The sequence below is a fragment of the Euphorbia lathyris genome, chromosome 1, assembly GCF_963576675.1.
Source record: "Euphorbia lathyris chromosome 1, ddEupLath1.1, whole genome shotgun sequence".
NCBI lineage: Eukaryota > Viridiplantae > Streptophyta > Magnoliopsida > Malpighiales > Euphorbiaceae > Euphorbia > Euphorbia lathyris.
In genome coordinates, this window is record NC_088910.1 from 57,032,300 (window position 1) to 57,046,150 (window position 13,851).

A 13,851-nucleotide genomic window follows, 5' to 3' on the forward strand; every position below is an offset into this window, starting at 1 on the left:
GAATGAGAATCTAATTCCCCAAACTATGGGAATCATGATTCCCATTTCTAACCCCATTAATCAAATTTCATTCCCCTTATTTATTAAATTTTAAAAAAAAAACTAAAAAAGTAATAAATTAATAGATAAAATCGTATGTTTCAAAAAAAAAAAAAAAAAAATCGTAAAACCCACCCACTAATTCAAAAACAATCCCACTTACAAAAAGTATAACCCATGATTAGTTATATATATATATATATTTTTTTTGGGTAGAAATATATATATATATATATAAAATAATAAAAAATAGTAAATAATATATTATATTTCTATTTTAGTAAATTATTATTAGTCTCTTTAATTTAATAAATAAATATTACATTCCGATTACGGATTAAACTAAACAGAATTGTTAAATTATGATTCCGATTCTGATTCCCTATCATTCCGATTTCGATTTCAAAGTTTAAATCAAACGCCCCCTTATATTGAACTGTTGCTGTTAGAATTTAAAATGTCTAATATGAACATGTTTTAAATTAATCAATAACAAACTAATGAAAATAATCTAAAAAAATAAATAAAAAATAAAAATAAAAAATTTATTAAACACAACAAAACCATACTCTTTCAATAATTATGTTATAGAAATAGAAATAATATTAAAAAGAAAAATTATTTCGTGGAAATAAAAAAGATAATTTTGTCAATAGCAAATAACTACAACATGAAAAGCTCCAAAACGCTGCAGTTTCTAGAAAAAATGATAAACGGTGCAGTTATATAAACCTAACCAAACACGTCGTCCGAAAAGCTGAAACAAACACCCCTTATTGTTATAGCAAGACGGTATCATTAATTTTTGTAATGTTGTATTTTGAGATCAATAACGGTCTTTATGTTATTACCGAAAAACCACTGTATGTGCAAATTGATGAAACTACATGGGTATATTTGAAATTTGACCATTTAAATATTATAATGCCATAGGAGTTTGTTTACGAGCAGAGTTGAAGAGGACAACTTCTCTCTCTTGTTTTATATGTAAATTGGCAGGAGCTTTAGTTAGTGCCTATTTCTCGAGGAATCTTTGGATCCATCAAAAGAAAAGGATAATTTTTCCCTGATGGGTTTCATTGAATCAATTGATTGGGAGCATGAATCATACCCTTCTTATGCAGATTACATTGTTTTACCTTTCTTCGCTCTGTTCTTCCCTACTGTTCGGTTCTTTCTCGATAGATTTGTATTCCAGGTACTTTCTTACTTACTTTAGATATATGTGGTTATGCATTTGGATATATTTGATGACCTGATTCTTCTTTGATTCAATTACTACTTCATTTCCCTTTCTTTTGCCTTTTTTACTTGCTTCCCAATTACTTTGTGCTGTTGACCACTTTTCTTTCTTCTTTCTTTCTTTTGTGTGTGTTTCTTTTAATGCATTTGGGTATTGATAATGAGTTGCTTATTTGATTTCACTGATTGATATACTGTTTCTTATGTTATTCGCCTTTGTAAGTATTGATATATTTATCTGTAACTTCATCACGATTCAATATTTAGTACACAAATTTTCATTGAGAACTTGGTAAATGATGTAAATATGCCTCTTGTATAATCTTTTACCATTCAATTTAGAAAGGTAGCAGCCACATGAAACAATTGGACTGAAAAGGTCATGATGATACGATGTTTAATCTCATGCCCAGTAAAACTCTTAGACAATGAGTAATCAGTTTGGGTGGGAAGTAAGTAGCTCAAATATTCAAGTTACTACGAGCACTTCAGAAGCACTTGAATAATCAGAATTTACAACAGAGGATCATTAATCTTCCAGTTGGAAGGTCTTTCTATCTTGGGACATTTAGTTGACATGTTATCAGGTTTTTGGGTTTGTCTGACTGAGGCTACATTTTGATAAGCAACCATACAAGTGTTAGGTATAATTTATTAAACTAGCATTGAAAGGCCCCAGTTCAAGAGATAGACCACTGAAATTTGAACTGTTCTTGTTCCACACTGCTTTCTTTTTGTTGAAACTTTACCAAATTCTGACTCATACTCCTATTCTTGTTCCTTGCGTGTTGTCTTTTCAATTTTTGTTATTAATAGTAGTAATTTCGGTGATGTATGGGAGATTTACTTTCTGTGGAATGATATATTAAAGAGTTTTTCAAATTAGTCATAATAGATCATATTCGAAGCTGGGAATGAAATAGGAAAAATGGAGAAGTATGCTGTTCCTTTTATCTTCACTAGTCAAGGCTCTGTAACTGATTGGTTCTTGCACAATTTTAATGTAACTGAATCTTTGTAGTTTCTATAATCTCGTCTTCTTTGTCAGTGACATAACTGGATTGGGAACTCCTACATAAAAATATATATATTGTTGTTGCTATTATAGCACCTATTTTTGGATGCTACGATGATCTAAGTTTTAAATGTCCTAGCATGTAATCATTGTTGACGAGACTAAAACTTTTTGCCCATAATTTTGAAATTTGATTCTTTAGAGAGGTTGACCTGGACATGAGAGCTTTTCCTTTCTTTAGGTCAGGCTGTTGGCTAGAATACTCACTTACTTGAATTTTCCTGTTGGTTCTGAGTTCTTCTGCTGATGATTTTTCTCCTGTCCTTACTCATGGAGCATATGCGATATAACTGTGATAGCATATTAAACATCAATCTAAGGATAGACCAATAATGGACCGTAGGTCCTTCGTGCAGATGTATTTACAACTTATTAGGTTTCCTTTTCTACAAAAGACAAAAAAAATCTCCTGAAAATTTCACTTTCATATATCATATTTTTAGAATTAATGAAGAGTTATGAAAATCAGTAAGAGGATGAAAGTGAATATCAGTTGTGATGCATGTCCACATCCAACTGGACAGGACAGACTCAAGAAGAAAGCCTTCCATTCCTCCACCATTTGAATGCTTTAGCCTTTGAAGGAAACCTTTTTTGTTGAAATCAATGATCTGTGCATGACAACTTGTGTAAGGATCAATAAAACCGTAGATCAAATCAAACAACTCAAATGGAAGTCTTCTTCATTCTTGTAACTTTTACTCATGTTTCAGCTTTCCTAGCATGTTTTCTGGCCACTGATACTGTAGAAGCTCAAATATGTACTATGAAATTTTTTCGTCACTTCAAGCAGTAGAAGTTTACATAATCTCTAAAGTGTCTGTGGTTTTTGTATTTTTATTGGAAAAAAACACGAAAAGTTCCTGGGCATTATTAATTAACATTTTGATATGCACAAGTCTGTTGTCGGTTGAATATACTTTCACCATGTTTGCTTACTGTGCTTTAACAGTGAATTGTACGATGCTGACTTGTCAACTCTGAATATCTTTACCTTCACATACTGCATTTGAGCATGTAGAGATGACATGGAGATGCACGGCTTTGGTTCTGGTTAATGTTCATTTTAGTTTCTCATAAATCTTATATCAGGATAACTACATATAATAAGTATGCAAGGGGATGATCTTTTCCAGGATGTGGCTTTCTTTTGTTATTGTATTCTTTAGCACTGTCATTCTTTTTTCTCTTATAATTCACCCTAATATGTTGTTTGGCCTTTCTGAAATAACTATGCATGTTGCAGAAAGTGGCAACACGCCTAATTTTTGGACCTGAGACGCTGGTTGTTGATTCAGATGAGAGAACTAAGAAGATAAGAAAATTCAAGGAGTCTGCTTGGAAATGCATTTACTTCCTTTCAGCAGAGATTATAGTTTTGACTGTTACTTGCAATGAGCCTTGGTTCACTAACTCAATTTATTTTTGGGTGGGACCCGGAAATCAAGTCTGGCCGGACCAAAAAATGACGTAAGATTTTCGAATTATTGTTAGGAGCTGCCATTGTATGTATCACCAATTTGTTTGATTTAATTATCCATATATTGATTGTTTTTTGGAGCAATATGCAGATGTCAGATAATGAATTCTACAGTTATATGAAATGAATTGCAGGTTAAAATTGAAAGCAGTATACATGTACGCTGCTGGATTTTACACTTACTCCATATTTGCACTGATATTCTGGGAAACAAGGCGTTCGGACTTTGGGGTGTCAATGAGTCACCATGTTGCGACTGTTATTCTCATTGTGCTGTCCTACATATTGAGGTGTGTTGTAATCAAGTTCCTTTTTTTTGCTCACAAGTATATTGTTAATCACCAGTATTAAGAGATGGATGTTTTGTTGGTTTTACCTGTTGCAAACAAGTGAAGTCATAACTATATCATCTACATGAAAGTATGATGCTATGGAAATTGTTTTCTAGGGCTTGTTAATAGCTATAGCCCGATGTATGTATCATACAAGGATCACTATCGAAGTTCTCATGCATCTTCCAACTTTGTCTCTTTCTTGCAGGTTTGCTCGCATTGGTTCAGTTGTTTTAGCTCTTCATGATGCTAGTGACATATTTTTGGAAATAGGAAAGATGTCCAAATACAGTGGTGCTGAAGCGATGGCTAGCTTTGCATTCATTCTTTTTGTTTTATCTTGGATCATCCTGCGGCTCATTTACTATCCATTCTGGATTCTTTGGAGTACAAGGTCTGTGGACGGTGATGCATATGTTATTTCCACTATAGAACTTTTTTTTTTCTTTACCCTTAAATTGTTCTTGTTCATAAAAATAAAATCTGATTTATCAGCATATGAAAACCAAACAATCCACTAAAAAAGTAAGGATTACTGGTTAAATGTGCTGATTGGGGAAGCTAATATGCTCCACATATGATATTACTATTGATGTGTTAACTACATTAATTGTCTTCTTGCTTTTTGATACATGCGTGGCAGAAGCCCGTTTTGTTAATCTTATAGTAAATATGGACCTTCTCCCAAAACAACCCATCCCCTACCTTCTATGATATCCTGTACATGTACAGTTTTGCTCATCACAGAAGGATTACCATTTTGCTTACCTTATTTGGCATACATTCCAGAGGATGGAAGATTGAATATACGTTTTTGTATTAGGATATATATACATGAGCTAATGTATTAGGAGATTTTGTTTAATATCCTTCTTGTTTAAAGTTCTCTGACTCTTTGATTTTTTCATTCTTCATAGCTATTTAATGATTTATCAAATATTCTCTTAATTTTCTTTGCTTCAATTACAGTTATGGAGTTATCCAGATGTTGGACAAGGAAAAACATAAATCTGAGGGTCCAATCTATTATTATGTGTTCAATACTCTTCTCTATTGCTTGCTTATTCTCCATATTTACTGGTGGGTCCTGATATATCGGATGCTCGTCAAGCAAATCCAGTCAAGGGGGCAGCTTAGTGAGGATGTTCGATCTGGTACGTTAAAGAAGAAAAGAACAAAACAAAAGTGATTTTTATAGAGTTGAATGCAGCATGAAGATAGAAAGCATGATAATAGGAAAGGGAGTGAAATGCAGAATTAAACTCAAGGATGAGAATTTTCAACTCATCACAATGCAACATTATACTGTTGATATGTGATGTATGAGAAGTTTTTCAATCATGAGATACAAGCTGTTTCTAGGAAGTTTTTTTTTTTTTTTTTGTCAATAACATCTTTACTTTATAAGTTCATCCTCAAACCACCTTCTCTCTATGCTGTGCAGATTCAGAAGGTGAAGATGAACATGAAGATTAACAAAACAAGGTAGTTACACACCCTTAACTCCATTATGTAACTGCAGCTTTGGAGTTTGCTTTCGATTTAATCAAACCTTTTTTTTTTCATTTGTAGTTGAAAAACCTCGTAGGCGATGTATTCTATCAGAAAACAGGAAGGGCTTTGAATCCGAAAAGTTTGTCTGCAATTCAAGGGCCTGAGTATAGAGTTGAGAAGAGATGTTAAAGCAAAAACAGCAATTGAAGGTTGCAATATGCAATTGGTTTGAATATTGATTTACCAAGCAAGCATTTATTGGTTTGACCAATGATCTGTTGTAAGAAAATTTACATTTGAAACTAATACAAAACTTGGAACCCACAGCCAATTTTGAGGGTTCATAATCACCATATTGCATTTTGATATTTCCTTAAGCAGAGGAAGTTTAGTTTGGTGATAGTTCATGTTTTACCTTGTTGTGAAGTTGTGATAGGTTAAAAACAAGTGATGTAATTTTTTGAGTGTGATTGATGATGTGTTATTAGTATATAATGGAAAAACTGTATTATTACATTGAACAATGCAACTTGGAAGAAAGCTAGTTAGGTTGAGGAAGTATGATTGGTTTCTGATTCTTCCAATTATATACATACTTGCTGCCTTGACATCAAATCAAATATGAATTATTAGGTATTGACATGTGTTTGTTAAATATTGTTGTAGAATAATGAAATGGATGTTTCGAAAAACATGTGAAAATCATTTCCATTTTGTCATATTCAATTGTGGTGTCAGAGCTTGGACATGTAATTTTCACCATCTCAATCAATTAGATAGAATCATTATTTTTGCCTTTCTAGCTAGATGGAGTTTGTTTTTTTAAGCAAGTAATTTTCCAATTCTAAAGAGGGGTAATTTTTTTTTTTTTTTTTTTTAATAAAGATTCATGTTGCTGCTCTAAGGGAGATTTTGACCAAAATCAGAATTTTAAACTCATTTTGAACTTATAAAAGTTTTGAAATGGGTAGGATATAATAAACTCATTTTTACGGATGCTTTTATTATTATTTAGTTTTTTTTTTTTTAAAGAGAGATGTATCAACCTCTTAAAATTTTCATTTTTTTTATTATTATTTTTATTTAATTGAGCCCTTTAAATGCTTTTTTTTTTTGGAAGACCCTTTAAATGCTTAAGTATATTATTTATTTAATTTAAATTTTATATTATAGTAATAATGAAATAAAAGTTCCAAGCTAAATTAAAGTTGGGGTTAAAGTTGCATTTTGCCTATGTTCATACGATCTATTAACAAGTGGTAAGATAGTTTAAGCTTAAGCAAGAAGAAATCATCGATACAGAGAGAGAGAGAGAGAGAGAGAGAGAACCTTCAGTTCAGCTAAGCTTACTACTCAGCCCCATCAACTCCTCCACGGCCTCGTCGATATAGGTTCGTCTTCCATAGCTCGCTTCTTGTTTCATTGATTTTGTTAAGATTCCTTCTACCATTGGATTATGTATGTGCCTCGGGAAAATATCGGTGGGAAAACCAAACATTTTGTTCTTAGGGTTTCGCTGCGCGCTATGCCATATTATGGTTTATGAACTCGTCTCTCTGCGGTTGCTATGCTTGTTTACGTTTAGCATTAACGTATTTGGTAAATTTTGGATCTAGAGAGTAACTACACCTTGTAATTTCACCGATTTTAAACTTAGGAGTCGAATTTTTGACATCTGGACCCTCGAACTGCTTCTGGTTTAATCTTCTTGAGTTGAAATCTGAACTTTTATGATTTTCAGATGTTGTTTTGCAGTATCTTTTGAGAATTGAGTTGCCAGTTGAGTAGTAATAGGGATTAGAATTGCAAATGTGGTGAAGCTTATCGGTTTCCTACGGTGATCCACTCCAATGAGAATAGTAATCTCCATTTATTTTCCTCACATGGTGGGGATGGGGGAAAATATTTTCCCACGCAGAGGATGAAACGGGGACCTTTCTCTCACCTCTCAGCGATCCCTATCCCCACTCCTACTATGTCCTAGAGGAATGAATCCCTTAAATAAAAAAACTATTTAATAATTATATTTAAATATATATATATATTTTTTTCCAAATAATATCTTCCATTAAGGTAGTTTAGATGTATTTACTCTAACACCTACTTGAGAGTCCCTATCTTTCTAGATTTAGATTGAAATATTGTTTGTTTTACATGATTGCTTGTTGGGGGTGGCATTTTATGGTCAATTTCTATTGATAATTTCAGTGTCAATGTGGAGATGCATATTAAAGATCATCTCCACATTAACTTGTTTAGCAGGAGAGACACAATTGACAATTCCGAGACTTGGAGGAGAAATTCTATCCTATTTTTCATTTCCTCATCTTCAATTTGAGAAAATAAGAAAATGTAAGCACCAGACATAATGTGTGTGTGCCCATAGTTCCTCTAAACTTTGTAGTTTACCATGTAAAGAAAATTTAGCCTCCACTTTCTAGGTTTATGAATCAAAATTTAGAAAATTAACCCTTAGACATGAAAAGGATCAGGGTTGTGGTGTGCGTTACACTCAATGCATGAGAGTTATTTTCCAGTGAGATATAAATAACCAAAGTTATATCATCCACCCATAAGTGAGTGAGCCTTCATAATTTAGTTTAATTGTTTACTGACGTTGTTGTCGTGTGACCAGAGGTCACGGGTTCGAGTCTTAGGAGCGGCCTCTTGCCAATTAAATTGGCAAGGGAAGGCTTGCCCCCAATACACCCTTGTGGTGGGACCCCTCCCCGGACCCTCGCTCAGCGGGGACGCGTAATGCGACCGAGCCGTCCTTTTTTTTTTTTTTATTCTGATTATCTTAATAATGGTGTTGATATAATATTGACTACTACAACCTTTGCAAGCAGTGAGCAAGCGATGATACTGATGACATGTTTTTACGACAGGTTGTTGAACTTGTAATAGAGGAAGACATGGAAGATGTGCTAACAGAGATTCCACCGCCTTCAAGGTTCTTTCAAGAAGATCTCAACAACTTCACACCCTCATCACCTCCTCTTCCACCTCCTTTCCTTTTGTTTTCCAATCCTAAATCTAATCAACCTCTTCGACCATCTCTACTCATCATCGCGTTGTCTACGCCTTCCCTTTTTGTCTTTGACAATGTATCTTCAAAGACTCTAATTGGCAGTGTCTTAATACCTGAAATCCCTTTCTTAGGAAACACCATTGAACCTTCCCTTCAAGACAAATCCTGCAATATTTACACACTAAATGATGCAGATAATTTGACTTTTCTGGTTTCTGTTCAGTGTGCTGTCAGTGCTGAGAGATCTAAGGCAGTTGCTAAGTTGCTAATTGGCAAACAAATTATTCCTGAGAGGGTGCTGATATTGGAATCTATTCAGAGCCAGAATTTCCGGGGTAGGCTCTCTCGAGATGATACATGTGCTTTCAAGCTAGAGACATTGGCAGAGAGGAAATGCCAAGAAAATGGTTCTGGAGGTTCGCCATTAGTGAAAGATTTAGAGTATTTTCCATCAGGGAGTATGGTGGATGGCTTATCAGCTGCGCTTCTAGCTCGATGTCAGATGGAGAACATTAGAGGAACTCTTTGTGTTTCCTGGCCTGGACATGGAACTTCCGGTGTAACCCTGATTAAGTCTATACTGCAGAGAAATGTTCTGCAGGGATTGAAGTTGACCGCAGATGGGGATGCTAAGCACAGCCACATTAAGGATCATCCTTATGATTCTGAATTGTATACTTGAATGTATGTGAAGCAAGTATTGTGTTCATGTTTTTGTTTTCCCTTTTGCATGACCTCTTATTATTTCATCTAATTATGTGAGAGGAAGAAATGTTTTGGAAGGCTTTAGTATTTCTCATCATATAATCTTCATCCTGTCCTGTGGTTTTGCTTCAAAGCTGTAGAAGAGTGCATGTTTGTATACATATCAATCTGGATTTCTAACTGGAACTGAATGGAAAAAATTTCGCCAGTGGCGTTGGCACTGCTGAAAGACAAACTACTGTTTGTTATATACAGTCTGCAGAAAAAAGATATCAAGCCGAACATTCCATTCCTAAATGTGGCCCATTTTATATTTCCTGCACTGTCATTTAGGGAAAAATTTAAAATACTTCAGGCCTTGAAAATGAAAGGTAAAATGGTTGAAATGATGTTACTGGCTTTTAGAGTACAATTCCAAAAAAGAATATATATATTCTTTTTTGTAACTAATGGAGTACATATTTTAGGAATATTGTAATTTTTTTATAGAAGTATTCTATTATGATCTTGTACATCAGACTCTGCGAATAAAATATGGTAATTATATAGGTTTTACACCAAAAATTCTCAATGAAATTATATGCATTTCTTTTTTCTGTTGGTCGGAATTATTGCACTCAATTTGATTGTGAGTTATTGCACTCGGTCCACAATCGCACTTCTTAAAAAAATGTCCATCGTAAAGTCAAACTCCCTTTTTCTTGTACTTGATGATCATGACTGGAATCATTTCCCTTAATTCTAGATGCAGACCCTTGTAAACGCAAGCCAAAATGAAAATCTTAGCACGCCAGGATATGCATATTCTTGTTTTCCAAGGAAGTTTAAAATTGACATGCCAATTGACCTTCATATCTTACAAGTTTAATAAAACAAAACAATCCGACCTAAACTGCTCCAACCGGGGAAGTGATCATGGCCAAATAATAATAGTCACAATAGGTCAAATTAGATAGCCCCACGTCTTAAATAATAGAATTAATAAGGTTGGATCTTTCTTGGAGATATCAATGAATGATGTCTTATCCTTCAATTAATAAAGGAATCTGATGGTCAGCTAGGAGTTTATGTTTTATAAAGTGAAAAAGTGTGAACCAATGAGTTTGGTAATTGTAGTTTGGGGTTACTCACCAACCAAGCTTACATAATATTTAGTTGCATCTGCTATTGACTATCCATTTAATACTCAAACTAACTGCATCACTCCACACTCCACATTATAATCTTATTTGCTCCTACAACTATATATTTATCCCACATTCTAAACCATTCCTCAACAATGGCACCTTTTCTATCATTCCTTGTGGTTTCTGTCTTCATTTTCAGCAATAGATTATATGCAATTGAAGACCCTCCATTAACTCTGGATTACTATCAGTCTTCTTGTCCTACTGTCTTTGATGTTATAAGGAAAGAAATGGAATGTGAAGTTCTCTCCGATCCACGCAATGCAGCTCTTGTTGTACGCCTACATTTCCATGACTGCTTTGTTCAGGTTTACACTTATAACCACCATCATATTAATTGTAGAATATCAAATTAATTAGATATATGGTTTACCAATATTAATGGGTACGTGCAGGGATGTGATGGGTCCATTTTGTTAGATGACACAATCACTTTACAAGGAGAGAAGAAAGCTTCAACAAGTGTCAACTCTCTTATAGGTTTTGAAATCATCGACAAGATCAAGAACAAGCTCGAATCTGACTGTCCTGGAATTGTCTCTTGCGCTGATTTACTCACCATTGCTGCTAGAGATGCTATCATTTTGGTTGGTGGACCATATTGGGATGTTCCTGTGGGAAGGAAAGATTCCAAGACTGCAAGTAAAGAACTAGCAGAATCAAATATTCCAGTTGCAAATGAAGCCCTATTATCTATGATTTCAAAGTTTGTGTACCAGGGTCTTTCTGTCACTGATATGGTTGCTCTTTCAGGTAATAGCATGCTATGTATTTATAAAACTTATAACTATATAGATGCAGTTTATAAATTTATGATCAATTTGCAGGGTCACACACAATAGGCATGGCAAGGTGTGAGAATTATAGAGAAAGAATCTATGGAGACTGGGGAACCACTTCAGATAAGACTCTAACGTCTGAAACACACCTGAAAGAGCTGAGATCAACGTGCCCAGCTGCCGGAGGAGGAGATAATAACGTGTCAGCAATGGACTATGCAACTCCTAACCTTTTTGACAACTCTTATTATCAGATTCTATTGAGAGAAGAAGGACTTTTGAACTCAGACCAAGAATTATATTCAAGTATGCTTGCAATTCAGACTAAGAAGCTAGTTGTAAAGTATGCTCATGATCCAATTGCTTTCTTTGAGCAATTCTCTGAGTCAATGGTCAGATTGGGAAACATTACAAATGCTGATACCTTTGTTAATGGCGAAGTCAGGAAGAATTGCAGATTTGTTAACACATAATTCATTAAGATACATTAACTTATATTTGTTTTCCATATCAAGAAGTGAAAAAACACAAATTTATGTAAACCAGATACTAGATATTGAACTTTTGTTTATCTTTCATTCATTTTATTTGATATAAAATTACGTTCTTTTTTTTGTTATGTTAATTTTATGTATTCCCTTTCTTAACTTCTAAATATTGTGATGAAATTTGAGTTTGGTATATAATGCCTAGGGATCCTCTAGAGTTGAAATCATCTAGAGTTGGTGGAGTTGTAATCATCTCAACCATTAATTGCAAAATGAATGGATGAGATTTGATTGATCAATAAATGACTAATTAAATATTAAAATTTATCAATTAAATCTCATCCATTAATTTTGCAATTAATGGTTGAGATTACAACTCCACCAACTCTAGAGGCTTTTTAACTCTAGAGGATCCCTACACGTATATAACTTTTTGCTGAAATTAATACATAGAATAATTGAAATTGGAAACAGATACAAGAGTAGCAAATCTTAGGTCATAAAAGCATACACTAATATAAAAATATATGTACAAAATAATGCCCTACCAAGTTTGCTTAGGTACCTGAACTCTGTGAGAAAATGGCTTTTGTTATTGAACAAAAATGGGTTTGATTGGTGGGGTATATTTGTCATTAGGGACTTTGCTCTCAAGAGCTCTTTTCTTATCTCATATGGGAACTTACCAATAGTTGAAAGGGTATATATATATATATATAGTTTTGTGTTTAGTGGGTTTTGACAAATATACCACACACGTGCGCTCGCTTGTTCACGCAACGCCCGCCCGGACCGGATTCGGATCCTGATTATTCTCCTGTTCTACCTCCACGTTCTAACGTTATTATTTTCAAGCCTATAAATACTCTTTCTTTTCACAATCTTTCAAGGCAATCAAAATACTCTTGGGGTTCCATTTATCTTCGAATTTGAGTGCACAAGTTCGAAGGTCCCTCTGTTAACCTAGGAGCGACCGGATTTCAGATTGCACCTCGGTCTACCATGGCACAGTTCGTTTCCTGTTTCAATTTGCGATTCGTTTTTTCTGTAACCATGTTCGTTTCTAACAAACTCTTCTTATTCAAAGCATCTTCCATCATACTTTTTAACAATTTTATCCATTTTCTCCTGTCTCATATTTCATTCCTTTTGCCTCAAGATATATTTCCTTTACCTTTACAAGATTAGGCACCAGATTTGTAACAGTTTGAATTACTGAGTATTGTCATTGATGTATAATTCCATATATATACAAAGTACAGTTCACGTTGTAGTGAATGACTAAAGGATAGATATCATAGTCTAACTGGCTAACTGTCTAGATAAGGTGTAGTCTACAAATGAAACAATATAATGTAATAATAATCTCTAATACTCCCCCGTAGTCGAATGGTTCAGAGGCCGAACGTTGAGACTATTTCTGAAGTCTTCGAACAACGGGGAGGGTAGAACTTTGGTGAATATGTCAGCAACCTGATATCGGGACGGAACATGTAAAACACGGACCTCGCCTTTGGCGATGCGTTCACGGACGAAATGAATGTCCATTTTGACATGCTTGGTGCGATAGTGCTGAACCGGATTACCGGCGAGGTAGACGGCGCTGATATTATCACAGTAGACAACAGTGGATTTCTGAACCGGGCAGCCAAGTTCAAGGAGAAGGTTTCTGATCCAGCAGGTTTCAGTACAACATTTGCCACCCCAAGATATTTAGCCTCGGCACTGGAACGGGACAGAGTAGGCTGCCGCTTGGTGGATCAAGAGATGAGGTTGTCACCGAGGAAGACACAGTATCCTGACGTAGAACGACGTGTATCGGGGCAGCTGGCCTAATCGGCATCAGTGTAGGATGTTAATTGAGCTGTAGATGTGCCAATCAGACTAAGGCCAAGATCAATGGTACCATGAACATACCGTAGAATCTATTTGAGTGCAGCCATGTGTGTAGTCTTTGGATCATGCATAAAAAGACACATCTGTTGAACCGCATATGAAA

The 13,851-nt window shown here is 34.7% G+C and overlaps 3 protein-coding genes across 3 annotated transcripts; all 3 read left to right on the forward strand.

Annotated features, from left to right (window-relative positions):
- The first annotated feature begins 980 nt into the window (after positions 1–980).
- Positions 981–6,176, forward strand: LOC136234137 (ASC1-like protein). Its single transcript, XM_066023910.1, has 7 exons — positions 981–1,237; positions 3,603–3,826; positions 3,971–4,126; positions 4,377–4,562; positions 5,138–5,322; positions 5,613–5,653; positions 5,741–6,176. The coding sequence occupies exons 1-6, from the start codon at positions 1,109–1,111 to the stop codon at positions 5,642–5,644; spliced, it is 912 nt and encodes a 303-aa protein (XP_065879982.1). The 5' UTR covers positions 981–1,108; the 3' UTR covers positions 5,645–5,653; positions 5,741–6,176.
- Positions 6,177–6,852: 676 nt separating this feature from the next.
- Positions 6,853–9,557, forward strand: LOC136234143 (uncharacterized). Its single transcript, XM_066023922.1, has 2 exons — positions 6,853–7,053; positions 8,551–9,557. Exon 2 carries the CDS (start codon positions 8,578–8,580, stop codon positions 9,373–9,375), a length of 798 nt encoding a protein of 265 aa, XP_065879994.1. The 5' UTR covers positions 6,853–7,053; positions 8,551–8,577; the 3' UTR covers positions 9,376–9,557.
- Positions 9,558–10,597: 1,040 nt separating this feature from the next.
- Positions 10,598–11,983, forward strand: LOC136204858 (peroxidase 11). Its single transcript, XM_065995555.1, has 3 exons — positions 10,598–10,893; positions 10,981–11,338; positions 11,413–11,983. Exons 1-3 carry the CDS (start codon positions 10,678–10,680, stop codon positions 11,835–11,837), a joined length of 999 nt encoding a protein of 332 aa, XP_065851627.1. The 5' UTR covers positions 10,598–10,677; the 3' UTR covers positions 11,838–11,983.
- The last annotated feature ends 1,868 nt before the right edge of the window (positions 11,984–13,851 follow it).